General features: G+C 39.8%; 2 protein-coding genes across 5 annotated transcripts in view; one reads left to right on the top strand and one right to left on the bottom strand.

Annotated features, from left to right (window-relative positions):
- Positions 1–23,405, bottom strand: part of CMSS1 (cms1 ribosomal small subunit homolog) — a gene marked incomplete at its 5' end in the record, with an annotated part of 239,809 nt that overhangs the window by 104,786 nt on the left and 111,618 nt on the right. Inside the window, one exon of one of the 3 annotated variants that reach the window (XM_080376003.1) lies at positions 17,456–17,509. The exons of 1 other annotated variant lie outside the window; for it this stretch is intronic. In XM_080376003.1, the coding sequence (XP_080232129.1) occupies positions 17,456–17,509 (54 nt within the window). Of the gene's footprint in view, positions 1–17,449; positions 17,510–23,405 lie in introns of all 3 variants that reach the window. One more of the 3 variants, XM_080376002.1, reaches the window with a different exon arrangement.
- Positions 1–23,405, top strand: part of LOC308059094 (filamin A-interacting protein 1-like) — a 154,814-nt gene that overhangs the window by 70,585 nt on the left and 60,824 nt on the right. The gene's annotated exons all lie outside the window — the stretch shown is intronic.

Raw genomic sequence — 23,405 nt, 5'->3', positions numbered from 1 at the left:
CCATAGAAGCAGAGCACTGTGCTGTATGTGAAACAGTTACTGCACTTATAATAGCTCATAATATGCTCAGAAACTCAACAAAATCAGGAGAAATTCTCAGATCTAATTAGTTATGTACATATACTTAAAATAATGCGCAGTGCTTTACAATTATTTGCTTTTCCATAAACGTGGTGGTATTTTGACATTTAAGCAAAAAGACTGCTCTGATTCATTTGCAGATTAAGTTGTATTTTTGTCCTAAATGCTCAGCTACTCCGCCCCACAAACTACATCATGACATTTGTTCATATATGGTTATTCTCAGATCCATGCAAAAGAAAAAAAAAAAACAACAAAACCAACCAAACCCAAACCAAGAAGTTACTCAGTTAAAAGCCCTCTCCATCTGCCTGGAGTTCTATTAATAACTCATCACCATGGTATCACAGCATCCTAAGGAAAATAAAACAGACAGATAGTTGCTAGGCTCTACAGCCTCTAAGAATAAAAGGGAATACTTCTTGAGGAAGAGTGGGAGAAACTGTTTTGGTCTTGTTTCCCTATCACCCCTGAGGGCAAGGCTAAGCCAAGAGACAGGCCTCATGTTGTGTTTTGAAAGCTGCAAATATTGTGGCCATCCCTCAAATCTGTCATCCATGACCCAATTCTCCACACTAGCGCTTGCATAAAAAACACCAGAAATATAAGCTGTCAAGGGACAAAATCTAAGCAAAGGGGAATCAGATGAAGGAATACATAGCTTTCTTCAGCACTCCCATTTAACCCTCAAAAGGTCTCTTCAACCACATCACTGTTGCCCCATTCACAATAACCTAAAATGAGCTGTTTGCTGACATGCACTGAACTCTGTCCTGCAGAAAAGGCTTCAGGACCAGCACATGGCACAGACTTGCCCTCACCGAGCCCCAACAGCGTCACGCTGTAAATGCATCTGACGCCAATGGTGGGAACCAGGGAACAGTTCAGTGACAGTTCCTCTACCCAGAAGAGTCCCATGTGTTTCTCACAAGTATTTTCAGAATTATTGAGTTTGCAAAGTGCAATCCTTTACCTGCAGCATCCCCTCATCAATGCTGAGAGACACGATGTCCCCGTGCCTCTGCCAGCTTTAGGGTCTAAAAGGAACAGGCAGCCTGCACACTTGTAAACGTTACCTGCCTCAGTAAGCGAAGCAAGCTCAAAATATTCTATAACATTTTCATAATTCTAACACAGAGAAGCATCAAGCTGAAATGCAGTAAAACACATATAGTGGAGTTTGTTTGCATCCCACATCCCCTTCCAAAAAGTATATACCACAAGGTTGCTCACCACACTATTATTCCAGGAAAGAATGAAAGAGCAAAGGAAAAAAAAAAATCTGTAAAAACAACATATGGACTGGAGGGTACAAAACTGTGCTTCTTACTTTTATTTAATTACAAATAATAACAATGTCAACTAAATCAATTCTAAGGGCAAAGAGCAACACGGTGAGAAGTCACGCCTGTAGTTGGCATGCTACTCTGCTGAGGTGTCTCATGAGCAGGAAAGCTTTACAGAGCGTTCTGTTCTGTCTAGTGCCATGGGGAGACTCCCAGACCTGCAAACTATCCAGTCTGCCACTGGACTTAAAACAGCACAAAGCTTCATGTTGCAGGAATAATTGCCTTCTCAGACCTACAACTTACACCAGGGTTACAAGAAAAAAAACCTGGAATGTGGCAGATTTGTCTCCAGTACCATGTCCTTGAAGTCCCAGCACTCATTACCTTCTTGACATGTAAGTTTAACATAGCGAAAAGATTGTGCAGCTCAATGGGGAGAGAAGCCAAGAAACACCAGGAGTGCCTTCTGCACGGAGGGGCCGGCATGACACACAATGCCACAAGCAGCAGGGCTGCCCCACTCGCCCAGGGATGCTGCCACAGCTCAGCAGGCTTCCCTCGCTGGACCTCCACTCCAGCCTGTTCATTCAGTATTTTAGAAGGAAGGAAACTGCCCTTTATCACATCTTTTTCACACTCACGTTACTGCATACTAAAGCCTGTCACCTCCACCATGCATAAAATGTTGTATTTTGGTCTCTCAGCGGCCTCATGTTATATTTCTTACAGTTAAAAGAGAAGTTAAGCACAGAAGGAGACTGTTCACCTTGTCCTTCAGTTGTTTGGCTAATTAGCGCAAGCCAGAACAAGCCAGAAAACCCTTTTATTGTTGTTAGATAGTTGTAGGTCTGAGAAGGCGATCATTCCTGCAACATGAAGCTTTATGCTGTTAAGGGTCCTCCTTTTGGGGTGAAAAAAGGAGCAGAAGTCAAGGTATAAATCTCTGGAAACAAACCATCACCCTGATTTACCCCTACCTGTCAGGCCGGGTGCATTTTGTCTCTCCTTAGCCAGAACATATACAACTAATTTTATTTTCTAGAACTGCAATTGTTGATTGATGAGTCATCTTTCCTGTAAATTTATTTTTTTAAGTGATTCTGGCATTGTTCCTTGAAATTACTCTCTAGCTATGTAATGGAAATTTTGACCTCACGCTCTGGTTTCTTCAACAACATAGATACTGAGATTATGAGTTTAGGAAGACCAAACAGTTGAATAAAGGATGCAATGAAGAAATTCTGTAGCTTAAAAAGAAAGCAAGCTGTACTAAAACTCTCAAGTAAATATTTAGCTGTATAGCCATTAGGTTATGTCCCTAATAATACAACAACTCATTTATCATCATTAAGAATTCATGGGGGGAGGGGGTTTGCTTCCCTCTTCCCCCTCCCAAAATTGATCATGTGACCAAAGTTGTTGGCAAGTGAAACTTGACATATGTCAAAGTTCATTTTTTTCCTTTTCATTATCGACTCCCTATATTACAGTTCTGAAAACATACTGCATAGTAGTCAGAAAAAAAAAAAAGCAGAAAAATATAAACCAGGACAGAGCAGAAAGAAACCAAAAGCACCAAATAATTCATCTACGAGACAAAATTATTGCATGACACCTTTCAGACCGTAACGAGCAAGATGAGGGACTTTCCAGCTCCCTATACTTCCTCCATTGGGAGCTGTGTGGAAAGTACATGGTAGCCCAAATTTCTCAGATGCGCCAAGTTCAAAAGACATGCCAAAGAGCTTGGAATTTTGCACTGCCTTTGTCCCACAAGAAAAATTAGATGGATCTTTATAACAAGAATCAAAACCAAACACATTTGTGAACTACTCTGATTTATCTAAAACCTCATTTAATAAAGAGAAGAGAAACTCCTTGATCCCCTCACCCAGTCTGCATTCAGCTGGCTGGAAAACCCCACAGCGCTCAGACAGATGGCTGCTAGCACCTGCTGGAGCCTCTAACCAGGAATTATAATCAGCCAATTATAATCATCACAGTAAGCTAAATCTAAGAAGTGGCACATTTGTGACTCACAAAGGCTAAGCCTATTTAAAATTAATTGACATACATGCCTATCTTCTAAACGTGAAGTGGAGTAGCCAAGGGATATGACAACATGAGCTTCAAATTATGCATTCTTGGAAAAACTCTAAACGAGATTCCTCTAATGAGAACTCCATTATGTTCTCTGGTAATTCTTTACAGTGATGCCAGAGGGCATCCCACTCTATCCCACCCATGTTCAGCTTGCACCATCAACCAGATTTCGTTCAGGCCAACCAAAGCAGACAGTATTTGCAAATGAGCTCCACTGCTGCTCTAACCATAGGGCAGCCCGCAGCAGTCTCGTCACAGGCTTCATTAGACACCGGCCAGCTGAAACAGCCAATTCACACCATGGAGGCTGCAGCCAGTTTGAAACTTTGAAACTAGTCTCTGCTATTCCCCACCAACATAGCACCCTGAATGGAAACTGCGCACCCAGCAGTAAAGCAGCTCTGATCACATCGGCTGGGCCGTGACTGCTGCTGGCACCCCAGGCAGCCTTGCAGCTGCTTTGGAACACACAGGAATGACTGTCCTCACTCTGCTGCAGTGACAGAATGAGTTAATGTGATGTGTTGCAGGTGTGATGACTGACTGATAAGGTTTCCAAAAATGCCTGTGATAAGATGCTACTGAAAAACAACAACGCATTATCACATTCCCCATTCTTGTTGTAACCTTAACGCAGCTGAGTTCCCAGAAAAAGACAGCATTTTGGTGGGAGGAAGCAGAAAGAAGATAGTCAGTTAATTTGTTTTTTACCTTTCCAGTCTCAGCAACCAAACTGACAGCTGCCAAACCCATTCTTATGTGGAAAAAAAAAATTTAAAAAAAATCTTCAAATTTCCATGTAGAAAAAAAACCAACAGCTCAAGCTCTGAGAACAGGTAACAGCCAAGCTGAAACTGTTGCCACATACATTAATGGCAGCTGTAGGTTAGTAAAATAATGCCTGGACCGAGGATGAAATACAGAGGATTTTAATACAAGGTAGTACAGACTCCCTTACATACAGCTATTAGCTGATGCAGATGAGAAATGGCCAAAAGCTTTGTTATTACACTGACTGATGTAACTCTCCAAACCATTCTCTTCAGCTTCACTGATTCAAATACAAGTCATATACTGGGGGAAGTGGGTGTCCATTCTAGTGATGAACATACAAACATCATAAGCAAAGTTGGGCAGAATATGGGTAAAAAACATTTAGCATCTGTGTAGTTACTTGAGCTGCTAGGGAAACTTCCACCAGATGTTCCTAGATGTTACTGCCTCCCAAACCACTATCACGTCTGCTCTTTTCCTTACTGAATACTAGTGTTAGTAACTGGAACCATACATAGTTTGCTCCTGGGAGAAACCTTAGTATATTATTTGTAAGTCTGCCAAGCGTCACATCTCTTACTAGAAACTGAAAAGCTCAGTAAGTGTAACATGCTAAACTCAGTAACAGGTTATGCAAAAGGATCAGGAAATAAATGTTCTCCTCAATCTCCTCTCAGTCAGGGGAAAATTCAGCAAATATCACAGCCTCATTTTTACACAGTGGCAGTATTTTCCAATTGATTGTGTGAGACAGCATTTTAAGTACTTCCATCCACCTCATAAATAATGTTGCATGTCTAGGGAAATACCCTACTATCAACACAATCACCAAAATATCTGAGGTCTATAATTACACAGAAGAGGAGATAAGTAGCTGGCCCAGAGGACCCTGATACTGAAAATGAGAAGGGTTTGGGTACAGGGAACAGGAGAGAAATGCATTCCTCTTCCCAGCGATTCGGTTACGTTACATACAAGGACCTGATATAACCTGGGTAGCAATCCATGAAAACAGGGCAGCGGGAGCGATCAGAAATCAACAGCAGAAACATGTCAGAAAGAACTCTGGTTTATGTAAAATAAATTCTTGCTGACAGTGTTTTCATCCTCTTCAACTCTTCTCCGCATCAAAGCCACTAACAGCAGAGATTTGTGGACAGTGGGAGAGGAAGGATCTCCCCCCCGAGAGCAGGGGGAACGCGGTGTGGGATCCTGAGTGGGACGCAGCCAGCAGAGCAGCTGGGCCAGGGGATGGCCAGACCCTGACAAGGAGAAAGGTTTGGGAACACAGGGAAGAAGGGTGTGTTTCTACTAAGATACTACTAGTATTATCAAGAAAGAAAAATAAATAGGGAAGGGACAAGTTGTCAAAATGTATCTTAACCTCAAATGTAAACAGCTTCCTGCTTGCTTACCAAACACTAAGAGAGGATGGTAGATGCTCGCTGCTCAATGAAGCACACCCATGAGAAATCAGCCTCAAACATCTATAGCTTTAAAAAAAAACCTACAACCAAAACCAAGACCCCCAAAACCCCAAACCCCAGATTTCTAAACAATTGGTCTCTGAAAACTGTCCTTTCCTCTCGTTAGAGACATGGCTTCTGAGCTAATGTTTCATTTAACTCCTCTTCGTAAAACATTCTCAACACCCTACAAGAACTACTTCTTAAGGAGTTATGCTACCCTCAAAAGGTAATTTGAAAACCCCCTTGTAATTACATGATTGAATAACCTGAAATTCTCCACTTATTTAAGATATAGGGATTAAAATCATCTATCCAAAAGTATTGTTGGAAGTGAAGATTTTTTTTTTTTATTAAAAAAAGGACTGAAATAGAAACAGAAATAATGGTCCACATAAATGACAAGAATTAATGATGGGAAGAAAAGCCATCATTAAATTCACCTTTTTATCAGGGACACTAAAATCCTTCCACGAGGCCTTCCTTACATACCTAGTACTGAAATGATCTTCTGTTGTTCAGTTACTGAACCCCCCCTCTGCCTATCACCACTGCTGTATTCAGGGTTTGATGACACGTAGCAACAGTGAAAGTATCACTCTTTATCCATCAGGAGGAAAAAAAACAGACCACACAAAACTCCTCCTAATTCTTCCTATTCTGGAATTTTAAAACTATCCTAAGCTTAAGGTTACACATAAGCAAATATACAGTATCCATATATGATCTAAATAAGTCCAAAAGGAAGTACCTTTGTAAGACTGCTACCGTAGTCCAGTTAATCTATTACTGTCAATAATAACTATTCTTAAAATGTATGAGGAATTAATTATTTCAGAGTCTCTCAAGTTGTTCTCCAGACTTTTTACTCTCAGCCCAAAGACTTTTTCTAGTTATTTTTTAGGTATGTTGTACTACACCAGTCTATGTAATGCAGAGAAAAATACAATCAAGACATCAAAAAAGCAAAAATTGTAGAGATCCATGTTACCACTATGTTCCAGCTGATACACTGGATGATGCCGAGCAAATCCCTTTGCCACATTCCCACCAAAAATAGAGAAGGCTCCAGACTCTGAAAAATGACTGTGAGATAAAAAAATGTTTACAGAGCAGCTTGCAATCATCAAACAGAGGGCTCTGCAAATGGAAAGTATTACAGCATATGCTATGATCTAGCCATGAGTTTAAAAAAAAAAAAAAAAAAGAAGAAAAATAACATTAAAAATGAACCTTTGCAATCATGACTAGGCACATGTTTCAAACAGAAATTAAGCTTCTGCTTCTTGGCTATAGCTTTTTGATTTTTTCATTACTTATACTTGATAAAGACTAGGTACAGAAACAATAAATCAGAAGTTCACACATACAGGACCATATGAAAGCTGTTGAAATACTTCATATACTGCAGGCATGACAGGTTCTCGAAAAGCAGCGCTATCAATTACTAGATCTAATTCCCATAGCTAAAAGTCAAATTTCCAGAAGGCCTTCTTCAGGTTTCAGTCACCTTTGTAAAGTAAGGGATAAAAGGAAAAGAAGCACCTCTCAAAAAAGGGTGAGATGCAAGAGGGACATCCCCCCCACCCTGTGTCAGGTCAGGATGCAGTGAAGCACACACACACCCTTGGTTTGACAGATGGAGATACGTTGGCATTTATTTGCAGGAAGAGAGCATGTCACCATCTGAAAGGAACTCAGCAAGTTTTTTTTTTTTCCTCCTCCTGCTTGGTCAGGTTGGCAAGATTTGGATTAAGATGCCAAGAAACCAAATGCCACTGTTTTCTAGCAAAATGCTTGTTGCATGCAAATGACTGCTCTCCATGGAGAAGGTAGCAGCAGTTTGTGTTAGCTTCTTCTCCATCTTATCAGTTCCAAGAGTGAAGAAGCATCAGTAGGAACAAGAAGAACATTAGTACAGACAGAGGCTCAAGCTGTAAGCATATGACAACTTATTAATAAAAGAAAATTCTGTTTTATAGTATACACTGGCCAGTGTTACCTGCCAGCAATCAATTATGGCTGTGAACAACGCCAGCTAAGACAAGCATATAGTGGAAAAGAACTTGAACATGATTAGCCACTGTGCAGGAAATAAGAGGCAAAGACAGAAGTTGTAATTTTGCCTTTAACATCTACATAAAGTAGGGGTACTCAGGTTTTGAAGAATTTACTAAAGGGACCACCTGTGATTATATTTTCAGAAGGTCATTCTTCCTTTTAATTCTTATGCTTTAAACCAAGCAAACAAGCCAATAAAAACTAAGAAAATAGGACTGTGAAGTATAAAGGAAGGCTATACACATTTCATTACCCTTATTTGTCCTCCTCTTCTCACCTGCCTCTACATGAAAGAATCACACAAAACAAAAGAAGTACATTCATGGATTACAAAGGCACTGCATAAAATCACCTCAACAGACATTGTTTCCAAATGCATAGCACAAGCAACGCAAAAGCCTACCATATTTCCCATAATTACCTTTTCCTCTAAAGAAAAAAAAAATCAGATATACCCTTCATTCAGCATGTAAATCTAAGCAGACAGAAAACAGCAGTAAGTATTTTCTCTCCACGTGTGAAATGCACGATTAGTCTAAACAATTAAAAGCATCACTGTGCCTAACATCCATTGGTTTCTCCAAGCATTCATCCATACTGCATGTCAGGCCGTGGTTTCAAAGAAAATCTGGATTAAATAACATGATTCAGATGTGAAAAGACTAACGATAAACAGCATTTTAGTACCGCTCAGTCATAAACGAGCAAGCTTTAGTACTGCATGTCCACATTAGGAAAAGTGAAACTGTGTCTTCCGAGAACAACATGCTGGGTGCTTGACCCATGTGCCACACAATAAAACCAGAGGAAATTTGTTTTTCTTATTTCCCTTGTTCCATCAACATTTAAAAGCAGCCATACATAATAAAGTATACTACTAAAATATCTCAACTCCTCTTTTTAAATTTTATAAAAATATTTTTAATTACTTGTTTTTGTAATTTTTAATAAATAAAGCCATTTTACGATGTTGTTGTTCTTAAGGAACAATGCTCACAGAAGAACTACAAACAAAGCCATAAATGGCTTTTCTTAAAGATCACTGAGCAGATGGGATGGCCTCTGATCAATGCAAAAGCCATTCACTGCAAGCATGTCATGATGCTAAACATAAACGATAGGCCTGCCCATGGCACGGAGGCAGCTACAGAGCTCTGGGAACAAAACACGAAGCATAGTAACTTCTCCCACATTTATAAGGGCATTCCTTATTTCCCTTCAAATTCCTACAGGAAAGGGTCTTTGGGTAGCTTCCATAACCATTAATTCTTCTATAAAATGGATAAAAGACAAACACAGTAACTGGACTCACCACATTTCTGGAATCTTCTAGGTACGATGAACAGATGAACTTACCCTGCTGTAAAAGAAACTTCTCAAATGCAAGCGCATACCACAACACACCATTAGCAGACTGTGACTATGAAATGTGTATGAAGGAGGCTTGGGTGTGCTTACTCATACTGTTCAGAAGACAAGACAGATTACTATGGACATGTTGCCACAATGATGCAGAATTTCCAAAATTCAAAGCTGAAAACAGATTTCAGATCAGAATTTGAGCAGAACTGCTGAAAACAAGATGTGGCAAAAAAAAAAATAATATTAACAGTGTGACTGTATGCTTGCCTTGTTCCTGTAATCTGTTGGTGGCTAACAGCTATGGCTAGAGACAAGATACAGAGCTAGGTGGACACTGGGCCAACAATACATCTGCTCCTGAGTGCTCAGGAAAAGCCAGATATGAAGAAACGATATCCTTTCTTAGACAGTTTAATCATGTTGCAGACAGCGTGATCTTTTTATTACTTAATTATTTAATAGCAGTTCTTTTATTGTTAATGGATGTGCTTTATGCAAATTTTATCCACCACAGATACGGATTTATAAATCACTCTAAATTACAGTGTTGTAATTGGACAGTGTTGACATGAAATTTTAGTAGCTTAGGAATTTCCAGAGGCACGATGCCTCAAGCCAAAGTTTAATTTCAGCTCTGAAGCAGATTCCCTCCGCACCTTTAGGCTACTCCTCTCCATTCCCTCCTCTCTAAACTTGCCTCCCAGGATGGTGCTAGAGGTTTAATTAATGAATGTGAATCACCTTAGCATTGCCTCCTGAATTCCAGATTTAACCAATAATGAGACAAAGTTTTACTCGGGCAAAACTGCACCTGCATTTGAGGAAAAGAACACCTTCCACTATGCCACTCATTAGTGGTCTTGTTAAAGACCACAAGCAAAGCTGCGCTACCTTTAGTCCCTGCCGGCTGCAGCAGCCTGCCTTTTAACTGTGCAGCCACTTGGGCTGCTAAGCTTCGCACAGCCCGCGCCCTGGCCTGTGGCATCACGGCTTCTCTGCTAACCACGCTCAAGTAAGCAAACCAAGATACAGCAGTCAGATGATAATCTATGCGTACCTGCCTTCTCAGCCTTCACGTGACTTCACATTCATGAGACTCCCTGCACACCAGATTTGATCACCTCCATCTCTTTGTTCAAGTACTTCTGTACGCTGTGATCCCAAGTGTTTTCTGGCATCAGTATCATGAATATAATTTCAGGCACGTGTTACTGGAGAGACTGCGTTTTTTTATGTGACACTAAACAGCTTTACACAGTAGAACAAAAGGAAGAGGAAGCTACTGGAAGTACTGTAACTGGAAAGCGCCATTACTTTTCATCTGGTGACCTCCTGACAATTCCAGAGGTATCACAGCAGGCATGTTCCTGTCCCATCTCCCTGTTTATGTTCTCATGACAGTCATCATCTCCCTGTTACCTTGTTCTGGCCGTTAGCATCGCTTCACATCATACATGGCAGGCCAAAAATCCTCACTGAGTAATTTCAAACCTATTAACTTCAGAGTTGTAAGACAGCTTATGGGTGAACGTCCACTTTTAATGACAAGATGAAAAGTGATGGAGAAGCTATTATGCTTCTCAGAGGCAAGCTGTTCCTCTAAGTTTCAAGATCAGTTTCAGCAAATAAATGTCAGAAAGAGTTGCCCCCCAAAAAATTAATAAAATTAAACCTACATCAGTCATTTAGTATACAGAAAAGAATTAAACTGTTGTCAGTCATAAGTTCCTCAAGGTCTGACTGTTTCTGTACCAAGTATATTGCCAGATCCATTAAGAAAATTAGGACAAAACCAATGCATGTGCATGCATGTGCCCAGACACACACAGAGTGCACGATAGCCACTCCACTCAAATCCCATGGCAAGATCCATCTCAACTAACTGCTCATTACCATCCCAGAAAATACTGTATATTCAGATTTTGTGACTGATATTACAAAAGACATATATGTGCTGTTAACACAAGACAAAACATGAGCATCTCATCATGGAAGTATCTGAAATCTACCACTTTTCATTTCAAAACAAGACAGGTGGTCTGTTCATCACCAAAAGCTGGCTGTTCTTAGAGATTTCAGCCACTGTGAAAAGCTTCTCAGAGGGTTACAGTCAACAAGAGATGGAAACTCACTGAAGGTTAAACTTTATTAAATTTCTATTAAGTTACAATCAAGACATTACAGGCCCTCTGTTACTGACTGCAAACCAGAAACTTGAATTCTCACAGGATTAAGGATTTAATCTTATTCTAAATAGTTAAATTTGGTTTCAGTTGCAACTTTGCCAGGTCAAAACAAGCAAATTAATATGTATTTTTTTTTAAACTGAGCTCAGACATCAAATCTTTCGACTATACACACAATTTGTCAGCAATCTCACACATACTTTCCACCCATTTATGTTCACTGGCACCAAAGCAAAGAGTATGAACTCCCTTCCCCTTTCTCCCCCAAGCACCATTCTCTCCAACCTTCATTAGCTAAACTCAAACTAGTTATAGGATGACTAAAAGCAGTTACACATCTAAACCCAGTATGTTAGTCAACAACTGATTATATTAAAAATGTGATACTCATTTGAGAATACCCTTATTAAAACCCTAAGAAACCCCATGGCTTTTTATGAGTCTTTTAAGCTGTAATCTAGTTTATATACACAGTTTATAGCACAGAAACTGAGTCAGCTGCTAGGTAATCAAGGTTCCTCATGAGAAGTATAGCTTTGCAATGACTCAGTGTGCATTGTTCTCAACCTACAGGAGCCAGAAACACTGCAATCATTACCAAGGGCAGCTCACCATGTCTTCCCTCCAAAATCCACAGGAAAACATTTTCACCTTCCCCTCCCACTCAGAAATTCTACTTATTGCTCTGTTAGAAAATGGAGTCTGCCCTTCGCTGCCACGGCTACTGCCTCCCAAACACAATTCCCACCTTTTGACATCTATGGGTAATTAAATGCCTCCAGTATAAAGCGTGACACCTCCATAACTTTATTCCTGTTCTCCCAGTTTGCTGTCAGGCTCTGTCCTAGCCTAAAGTAGTCTTGACACCTCCACAGAAAGACTTCCCCTGCCCTGAAATGCCTGGTCTCTTCCTAACATGCTAGAAGAGGCTGGCAGCAGAGACTCTACTCTGACCTAACTTTCAGTTCTCCCTTCCTCCACACTCTGCTGTCTCTTGTCCCTTTGCCCATAAGTCCAGGTCAGGGCCGCTGGCAGGAAGGGCTGCTGCTCACTTCTGCAGAAGTGAGACCTCCTCTGCACGGAAATGCAGAAACCCTCCTGTGAAAAGCCTTCCCTTTGAGTTTGGAACAGACCTGGGTTTAACTAAAGGCAAATTTTCCTATTAAAATGGGAAATGAGCAGAAAATGCAATACATATGAATAAAAACTCATGTGCGTGAGAATTCCTTTTCTTAGTAAATAATTATTACCTGCAGTAACAGGCAGTGCAGATACTGCCTCTCTCTCTCTCCACTCCCCCCTCCTTTTCCCCTTTTTTATTTTTCTTCAGTTACAGCATCGAAAGAAAACTAAGACCTTTAGAAACACAAATGAAGCATTCCTGCTCTGGAAAGGCATCAGCATCTGGACACCTGGGAAAACACAGTTCAATACGTACTGTACCTATGTACATATATCCCTGACAGCAAGCGTGAATATTCTTGCCTTTCTTCTTATATACTAACAACATTTAAACCCAAGAGTGTCCAGAAGTCCGTTTCAATGTTTTTTTGTTCTGGTTACATTATAGCAAGCTGCTTTGATCTGGGCAAGGGAGGAGGAGGGGAGCACAGAACATCTTAAGCTCACAAAGCCAAAAGCCAAGATGCACAAAACTGAAACATTCCAAAGTTAAAAATAATTGTCTTTAAACTGCAAGAGCAGAGCTGTAATTTTGAGCAGTACAGCATGACATCACGGTTTATATGGGGCCAGCTCAATAAATCAAACCATGCCTAATTAGAGATCCTACTGCAAATCTACATTATCTGGGCAAATAATTAAAACAGGACAATGCATAACAGAAGACAGATCTGTTTACTAAAATATGTACTTTTCAAACTTTTATGTTCACTACTGCTTACAAAGCTTTCACATTTAGTAAATTATAGAACCCTAAGCTTTTATTTTAGGCTGACTTCACTTTCAAGGAATTCTTCAATTAACTTTACGTTGCTTTAAGCTCTTCATCCAACAAGAAAACAATCTGTGGTTTCTTAGTTCTTCCAGTGCCAATGGCTGCCCTCCACGTTTGACTTGCAGACTTACTGTCTTTACAGAGCCAGGGTCTGTTTGTCTAAAACCAGCCTAGTTGTCATAGCATTTTGACAAGTCCTCTGTAAAAGGAGAACAAAACTTTGTGGTGGGTAAACTGCTAAGAATAATGAAGGTTGTTCTCACAATCTCATCAGACGAGTGCCAAGTCTAAGGAACACTCCGCAATAAACCCAGAGCTGAAAGCCCCGACTACCTGAGTTGCCCTTCTTTCCTACCTACCCCAATTTTTGATTTTCCAATTTCTATTTTTCTCTTCTCAGTTGTTTTTCTAAAATGTATGCTTTTTCTCAAATCTAAAAGCTATGACATGCTCAAACATTTACAGCCTGAAAAAACCCAGTTCTATCAAACATTACTATCTGTAGATGGTCAGGACGCCTCTGGAATTGCTGGAAATGCTTTGAAGCCATTGACTATCAGTTAGTGGGTAGATAAGGTCAAATCAAGAGCCAAAAAGTTTAATAAAAAGTGTGAACTGAACAAAAGCAACAGGATTCACTCTTAAATGGCACATTTTTCCTCCTAGAGCTTGAGAGATTTGTATGCAAGTTTTTAATCTCAGATTTAAAAAGAAGCCCTCCTTCTTTTTCCCTTCTGACATATGACTTGCTAAATGGACCGACATACAGAGGATTAGAAGAACTGTGAAGACAATGACTGAGGAGTATAACGGTTGACACTGTCAACAAAAAAAGGACTATACAAAAGTGAGAGCTATGTCTATTAGTGAAGTATTAAGTTGTCCAATTAATTTTCTTCTATAAATGTTCACCAAGCACCAGATATGGAGAAAGTATCATGTACTTCTTAATACACAGATTTTAGATAAAATAATCTGGAGGGTTTTAAAGGAATCAAGGCACATTAAATATTATATGCACTGCACAACATCATCATGCAGTGCATGTAAGATGGCAAATGCACCTCCCTCAACCACAGCCACCATGATCACCATATCCTTAAACAGGAATGCACCTTTCATTTGAATTCTTTCTTACCATAAAAATGCATCAAATCTGTAAATTAAGATTTTCTTCTTTTATTACATTTAATACTGTCTTTGGGGGCAGAAACATTATGTCTGACCTCTGGTAACTGCAAACATTTGGAGCCACAGCCATTTCAATCCCCTTACATTCTCAGTGTGCGGCAACAGATTGCTCAGGAAAAAGCCACCACCCTGTAACTATTGGACATACTTCTGAAAGCAACAGCGAAAATTAAGAAAGCAGCCTTCCCAAAGAAGTATCTATTTTTGCAATGTGTGCTTTTAAAGGCACAATGCTTACAGAATGAAATACTTCAGTTCTCTTGTGTAAACATGTACAGATTGTTTGCTATTGATCTTTTGAGTCATGTTTTGGCAGTAAACTAGTATCCTTGTAGAAAATATAAGTACTAGACATCAAATGATGTAACCTGTACCTATATTTAACTTTTTTTTTTAAAAAAGCAAGAGAAAAACTCAGGGAAGGATATAAAAAAGTCAAAGACAGGTAAAACAAACAAAATCCTACCCAGATTATTTATAGGTAAATTTATATTTCAAAACAGGTAATCTGGACTCCATGTTTCATTTTTTTCCCCAGATAATGAGCCTTCTGACAATGAAAACTTTCAGAAAAGAGAGATTGTTTGTAGGAACATGTCTCTCAAGTCATAGGACGGAACTCAGATGCAAGAAGACAGTGTTTCTACCTGTACTCCAGATGTAGGACTATATTTTCTTAACTGAATGATATAAAGTGACTATAAAATCAGAACAAAAGCTGATCTAAAAGAAGTGAAATCCACATTTTTTTCACAGTGAATTCTTCTTTCCTCCCTGCCCCCAAGCTACTTTCTATTCAGAAAGAAGAAGAAAAAAACCCCAATAAAATTGCACTGTATTGAGGCCATCCATGTGGCCCAGGCTTGTGTTCTGTGTGCGGTACATGCCCATGCACAGCACGTTGATGCGAAATTCCCTCTCCTTCTGTTGTGGTTGAGAGCAGGTGCCACAGTGTCCGGGTTTCTGGTCCTCTGTGGAGTACATAACTCCGCATGGCAATTTGGGCAGAATCAGGAAGAGCCTACGGAGGAGGGTAACTAATACAATGCTTTTGACTGGTAATTAAAGATTTGCTCAGCCTCAAACTCTCAAACGTGATAAGTCTTTAACCAACAGTATGTGGGAGAAAGACTGCATGAGGAGGAGAAAGAACACGTGCTTCCTCCCCCTTTCCTCCTCCCAGGTTTCTCCTGTCAACTGAGAACCGCTACCTAAGGGCTCAAATCTCTTCAAAGTCTGGTCACCCCAAACTCAAGAACATAGCCAAGACAAACAGGTAGGGAGTAGCTGGAGGAATCCTAACCTTTAAATCCTAGGTCAATATTTTCTTACCTCTCTGAAGCAGTGACTCACTGATGCCAGCTTTTTTGTACCTTTTGCTTACTCCTCATGCCACCGGTATGACAGCCTCTCTACCCAGCCCTCCTCATCACACTGTCTCTCACCTCTTCCTCATTGCCATCTGAGAGCTAGTTGTGTGGGGAACAGTCAAGATGAGGATGAACACTGTGCATGCACTTCTGGGCAATTACAAGCTTTGTCTCCTGGAAAAAAGCATCTCATACTCCAGAAATCATTTGAGAACATCACTAATTGCCTTTCAGGTGCAATGGCAAGGAAGAAGCATACATAAGACTTGAGAAAATTAAAATCCACACAACTTGCATTGACTTTATATTAGAGGCTGAAACCTACGTAAAATCTTTTGAATAATAAGCGAGAGATTTTTTGCCTTACATTATACAAACGATCATACTAGATGGCTACAGAGGGTCTTTCTGACTAAGTTGTGACAATACAGACAACAGAGACTTTTAAAGATCAGGAGTATTACCCAGTATGAATGACACTGTTTATTGGTTTAGTTTTAGTGTTCTAAAACCAGACAAAACCCAAAGGAGTATTATGCACACAGCCTGCCTTTAGATGCTGTCCAAATGACATACTACTTTGACCAAGGAGATAGTAATACCTCTGTTTCCATTAATTCTCTATTAAGGATTCAAATTGTTGATTTTCAGCATTACCTCATGCCTGGGCCTCTCACTGATTAATTAAAACTGTATACGTATAGGAAAAAAGAACAAAAAAGCAGAATTGCAATGCTATGAACCAAGAGTGTCCCTCATAAAAGAAACGGACTGCTGTTCTCAACTCCTTTCCATAGGTTGATTGTGAATTGTAACCAGACAAGATCTCCTTTTTCAAGCTTCCAGCAACTGGCAAACATGCCTAATGCACAGGAAGTCATATTTATAGTTGCATTACTCTCCACAATATACCAATTCTCTTATAATCAGAAGTTGTCTCTAAGTCTGCTAAATGAAAGACCTTTTTCCATGGGACTGCAGACTTTTAACCAGAAACTTCCAAATCTGCAGTTAGTAATAGCTGTGGAGGCGAAAGCACAGTACAGTATAGCCCCCGCATCATTATTAGACAGCAAAGACATATCAGACTTTGTTTTTTTTAAAAACTGAACAACTCTGGAATCCTGCAAACTGGAATATTGCAACTGGTGCCAAGTATTCTGTTGAATCATCACTTAATTTACCGCATGTGTTTAACTTACCTAATTTTTGCTATCTAGCTTTGAATTCTTCCTGGGTACAGACAAAGAACTTACTACTACGTTAGCTTCTGTGTATACTTGAGCAGGGCCTTTGAGAGCACAGATATTCCACAGGAAATGTGAAGTAGTGCACTGCTTCATTAAAAGAAAACTTATTTCACATTTCTTCAAACTACTGCAGGTGACAGTTAATAACTTCCTTGTGCATTTGTACTATCATCCTGCACATAGAAAAATCACTGAAAAACCCAAACACCTACTTGAAATTTTCAAATTCTCTTCCAGCAACCATATCAGAATATTTAACAGGGCACAGCACTAGCCTTGGCCAAGGATTCCCCCACCTCCCTTAGATGCAGAGGCAAAACCCACCATTTTTTAAGGAAGACAGAAAAAGAGATTAATACTTTTACCAAAGGAGAAGTTCTTCAAAAGCAAAAAAAAGTCACCACAAAAGTTGTTCTTACCTAAATTGAAAGAAAAGAGAGAGGAAAGTAAGATTAAGAATCATCCCTTAGAGCATTGCACCTTCAAAACCCAAAGAAATTACCAAACAATATTTTACAGACATCATGACAGCCATGGAAGAAACCTGAAGAAAACAGCAACACCAGAACAGGAAATCTGAATTTCTTTGAAACAATAATTAACCTTAAGAAGGAAACCACCAATATAAACAAACAAGTAATAAAGGAAGCTGTTTTACCACAGGGAAACCTGCATTAAAGCAGTGGAACAAGGGAATATAAAAAGAGTTTGCCAGAAGTGACGGGTCTCTAAAGAAAACTGGAGCAATTCCATAGTAAGGATCACGCACACACAGACTCCAAACAGGTCACCTTCAAGGTTTCAAGGAGGAGGTTGGACCACAGAAATTCAGTAACATTTAAATACAGGACTTGAATTCAAACTGAATATAATTTCATACTGCTGGCACTTACACATAATCAGGAGGAGTTTGAAGAATATCTAGCAGGCTAAATTGCTTTTATAGTCATAGTTTTTGATGCCCAACCCTTGTTGTATATTAATAACTACAGTTACAGTAAGCATCCTAGTGATCATTTCATTAAATGGGAATTAGAAATGGGAAAAAGTGAAAAATCAAAAACGAACTTTTTTAATCAGAAGATGACAATTTCAAAATTGTTCATGAAACACGCATACAAAATTGAAAACCAGTCTAATTTTTAGATTCATTACTTTTTACATAAAGCCTCCTTCTCAAATCTTAATTATTAATTTTTGCTTCCTTTTACTGCTTGCAGTTCTTAAATAGTTGCAAGTGAGTGGTAATCCTCTTGTGTTCACCAATACTCCAGTGGGAGAAAAGGTCACAGGGGTGTAAGAAAGCTGTAACTAAAATAAACACTAAAAACAGAAACAATTTTTAGATTTCAACTATCTCTGCAAGTAACAGTGTTTCAGTCTGTCCTTATTTGTTCTTGTTTATTACACTGGTGCCCTTCGTGGCTCTTAGTATTTTGGCAACTGCAACATACACAGTAAAGCTAGCAACACAACAAAAGTTCAGCAAAGGCAACCATAATTTGACTTTAAAAAACCAACACAGAATAGAGCAAGTAGCTTTGCAAACAGTGGAACAAACATGGTTTGCCTTCCTATGAATTTGTGTCCTACGGGGATTTGAAAAAAACCCTCAGTAGGTCTACCAGCTCACATTAAGATCTTTTTCTTCTACCCGGGAAGCCACTCCAATTAAGTTTATTGAAACGTATTATCATCAAAATCTGTTTCTCAGCTGCTCCATCCCCATCACTAGGAATGCCTGTCAGACAGACAGGTAAAAGTCCTTCTCTAGAGGAACAAGCCAATGACGGAAGTACCAGATCCAGTACTTCTAAATATATTAATTTCATTGTTATGAAGTGGCATTTAACTAACAAAAAGAATTTGCTCTCCAAACTAGCTTCTTAACTCTATATCAGTGTTACGTTTTGTGACTTCCCGTTATCTTTTACATGCATTTAGGAAGATCACTACAAGAGAAAAACCTTTACACAATGCTAGAACAGATTCACAGTCGCAAATTCCAGTACTTAGCTACAAGGAGATTTTAGTAAAGTTAGAAATGGAAAATATTTGTTATGAAGATCTGAACACAAATATACTACCTGTGCTTCATCACCCTCGCAAAGTGAGTTTTTTCCTATCTCTCCTAAAGAGATTTGGGAAATGGAAATTTCCACAGCTAGACAAATGGCAGAAAATAACATGTACAAATTGAGAATGTCACAGTTGCACTCAGGAAGCTTAAGAGATTATCTCTGGAAACACCTTCTCAAATGGAAAAATGATGGGAGCAGCAATCATGAGAGATGAGGGAAAGTCAGGCCTATCTAAAAATAAGAAAAAAAAGCCAATCCCAGGAGGAAACTTAGAGCAGGAATGAAGGAAGATCACTGATGGTTCAATTACACACTTTCCTCATGCTAAACCAAAGGGCAACAGTGCATCCAGGAACGTCCCGCATCATGCAGTAGCTACCTGCCTAGCTGAGCTCCCCAGGCAGCCCAGCAGCAAGCCAGAAAGCTCAAAGGGCACCAACAACCCTGCCAGGGGCAGACCACCAACAAACCAAGAACAAAAACTTTGCTTCTGCGAAAGACCTGACAGAGGCAGTTTCAAAGAACAGCAAGAAATCCCAAGGCAAAGCCGGTGTCTGAGCCCTTCTCAAAAGCCAGCGGGAGCCAGAAAGGCAGGCTCGGGGCAGACTGCACGCTGCTCTTCGGGCATCACAGCCATGAATCATCTCTCCCTGGCATGAGACACCTTCACAGCACAGCCTCTGAGCATCATGCCTACCCCACAAGATCATAATTTTCTTAAATCCCACTTGTTCAATTTTTTTTTTTCTTAAAAAAAAACAAACCCTGAAATTCCCCATACCCTTCTCGTATCTTGTGATGAGAGATCGCTCAAGTCATGAATGGATACCAAGAACAAACAAAATCTGAAAGGAGATTCAAAGAAGTATTTCTGTGCACTCTTCCTGGAAGATAAGATGTCAACACCCAGCTTTAAAGAGTTTGCTGTAGTCTTCCTATGGTCCTGGTACGACTAATGTACCTAGGTGCCTTTTATACCAGAAAAGGTCACAGGAAGAAAGGCATACACAGCAAAAATAAAATACGAAACCTTCACTGTTTTGGAGACTTTGCAGGGCTTTTTCTGAACGTGTAGGACTAACATTAGCCTTTTGCATTCCCGTATCTTTGGCCAAATACAAGATAAAACCTACTGAAATACTCAGATGACTACATAAAGCACTAGGTAGCTGCACACAGACACCAACGGTAACCTGCAGCGCTATCGAAGAAGCTGCCTGAGGACTGACAACACACCACAAACACCAACCAAAGAAAAGCACGCACAAAAGTCACATTAATCCTTAGGTAAATCTAGACTTGGGTAGCCTGATAAGCAAGACTCCGAACTGGAGTTCTGGCCATTTAACTCAGCTGTTTTGGCTCTGTACACTTGTTACAGAGCCATCCGAGCCCTGACACTGCTGCTGACACCTCTGTCCTGCCTCCTGGGCCCTTCCTGAGCTGCCCCTGGACGCCGGAGCCTGATGGAGCCGAGGAGCTGGACGGAGCCCTCACGCTCTCCGCAGACTCTTTGCTGCTTTCAGCAGTGAGAGGCAGCTACGACTTGACATGAACTAGAGGGCAGGCAATATCCTGCCTCATAAACCTGAGGAGAAGCAAAGGTACAGGATTTATAGAATCTGTTGAAAGCCAGTTTCTTTTTTCTACTTCATTCAGTGCCTTTTCAGTTTTGAAAAAGAAACTTTTAAACTTCGTTTGATTCATTTCCTAGTTGAAAGCACTAAAGAAGAAAGGTTTAGACAAAAAGCAAAAAACCAGTTCTACAGCCAAAGTGCTGGCTATTTAGCCAGAAATACCATTTCACTGCTCAAGCTGAAAGACAGCTTCAAGATAAACAGCTTACATAAAGGCACGTGTCAAACAACATGCCTGATTTTTGCTTAAACACTGACTCACTGAATAAAATCTACGTTACTGTAATGTAAGCAGTTCTTTTACAAGCAGCATAGTGAAAGACAACATTAAGCTGGACATGAACTTTTGCCACCCCCATTCAGGCATTTGTGCAATTATAATCATTAACTCCATTAGCATATACTGCAATGTACGCAAAATGTGCTGCATGTTGCATTAGAGAACTTTTTTTATCCCCTAAGATTTTTTTTTAATGGTATGTTTACATTAAGGATTTACTCATTTGGTGCACCTTTTGAGACTAGAAGGTCATAGGACGAGTTTGTTTTCTTTTAAGATACATTTGAAAAATGTAATCAGAAAGTGCATATAAATATTTTTCTCAGGCATCAGTATGACCTGTATTAGAAGTAGGCAAGAGGTATGGCCTTACTGAAATAACCTGGGGTGTTTTGCTTTGGTTTTTCCTGGCTAATTATTCACTTTGACCATTCTTTTTTCTTAAGGGAATGTTATTTCCAAGAAATGTCACTTAATCTAAGTAACAAGGCTGTTTGCATTCTATACAAATGTTATGCTCTCAAGCTTTCATTTTTGAAAATGTCAAAAAGTAAAGGGGGGGTGATGCTGTGCTCATAAAAACGTTCTTTATTAACACAATGAGTCTCATGGCATTTTAGGTTTCCCACAAGACATTTTTCTGTCTATCATTTTAGGAGTTTTTCCCACACATAGTGTTCCCAATATAGACTTTGGCAGGTTGAGAGATATGAGCTGGTTGGAAAATGATAGCTTGTTTTCAGCATAGCCTTCTACTGTCAAACATTAAGCACCTTTTGCACAAGATAATTCAGACTGAGCAACACACACACAGAACAGAAGGAAAGCTGAAGTTTTAGTTGAGGAAAGCTGAAGACCTGAAGGATGCCAGAGACTTTGTGACAGTTTTACAGAGAAAACAAAGGAATCCTGAAAAAATAATCACTGTTTCTCGCAAATTCTACATTGTCTTCACTCCAGTCTCCTAAGAGAGACTTGAAAGCATTTGACAGCACGCTTCCTAGCAAGTTCAGTGGAACATCAATAGACACTCTACGAGGAACTTGTAGTTGAGGGACATATATACACAAATAGTAGAACAAATACTGGTCTTCAGATACAGAAGAGGTCCAGTCAGCCAGCCCACAATAAGGGAATGACCAAGGCTTCAAAGTGTATCGGCGAACATGCTCATGTTTTCTTGAACAGCAAGATCAACTCGCCAGCTATTCCATTAAGGAATCAATATGTGGACCAAATTTGATGGGAACAGTTGTACCTGCAGCCCCAAGAAGTTTCAAAAGCTGAAGACAGCATTGCAAACTTGCCATTTGTACTTCACAAGCTTATCTCTGTGCATATACAAAAGAAGAAACTGGAGGCTTTACTGACAGACAGCTACTGACTCACCGTCCTGTTGCAAAGCTTACTAATGTTGTAACACTATCACTGCTAAACCTATGAATGTGAAACAGACTTTAGTTGATAAAAATCAGAATTCACATAAGGACAGCAAAAGTCTCTAAAGCTGCCTGGACCACAGATATCTAATGGCACTTTTCACTTAGCATTAGGGTCAGCTATCTGTAAAAAGCCTATTTAATGTTTCATAAACATAAGAGTTTAAAACAAAAGTGTTTCTAATCAGATCTGGCAGGAAAGGGAGAAATGCATACATAGAATGAGGTAAGTGTGATCTTGCCCAGCTGAGGAACAGGGAATGGCAAGGCTTCAGGCCATGACTCATACAGACACTAAACAGTAGAGAGCTACAGATAATTCTCAGGTAAACTTTGCATGAGCCACTACGTCACCCTTCTCTACCCTTCCTGCATTAATCATGTCATTAGTAACCTGACGCAGCCCAAGAAGAATGTCTGATTTACAGGGAGCAGAGCAACGCTAACAGAACAAACACTTTGGCAAGTCAAAAAAGGAAAGACCAACCTAAATTTCATTTTAGCTCGAACCACACCCCAGAACAACAAGAAAACTAGGAAAAACAACCCCCCAAAAAGATATGCTCCCACCGTGAGATTGCATACTTTTTTAGAAGTTCCTGATGAACAAGTTACTGAGAGTACAATTATGAAGGATATGCAAGAACACATGGATAAAGAACCAGCCCAAACACGCACCTAAGCACAGCAGAGAGGGACACCACCCCCACCCCCCAAGCTTTCTTTTGAAGTTTTCACCACAGTTATGTAATTTCCACATTAGTCTCGAGGTTTTTAAACATCTTTTATAGCATATAGTTGTGAATCAATTCTACAGTGAGTACAAAGTGTACTGTTAAGAAAGATTGACGTCCCAGACAGGTATCTTGGTTACTCCA

This window comes from Falco punctatus (assembly GCF_963210335.1).
Source record: "Falco punctatus genome assembly, chromosome: 2".
NCBI classification, from domain to species: domain Eukaryota; kingdom Metazoa; phylum Chordata; class Aves; order Falconiformes; family Falconidae; genus Falco; species Falco punctatus.
This window is presented reverse-complemented; position numbering and strand designations above follow the sequence as displayed.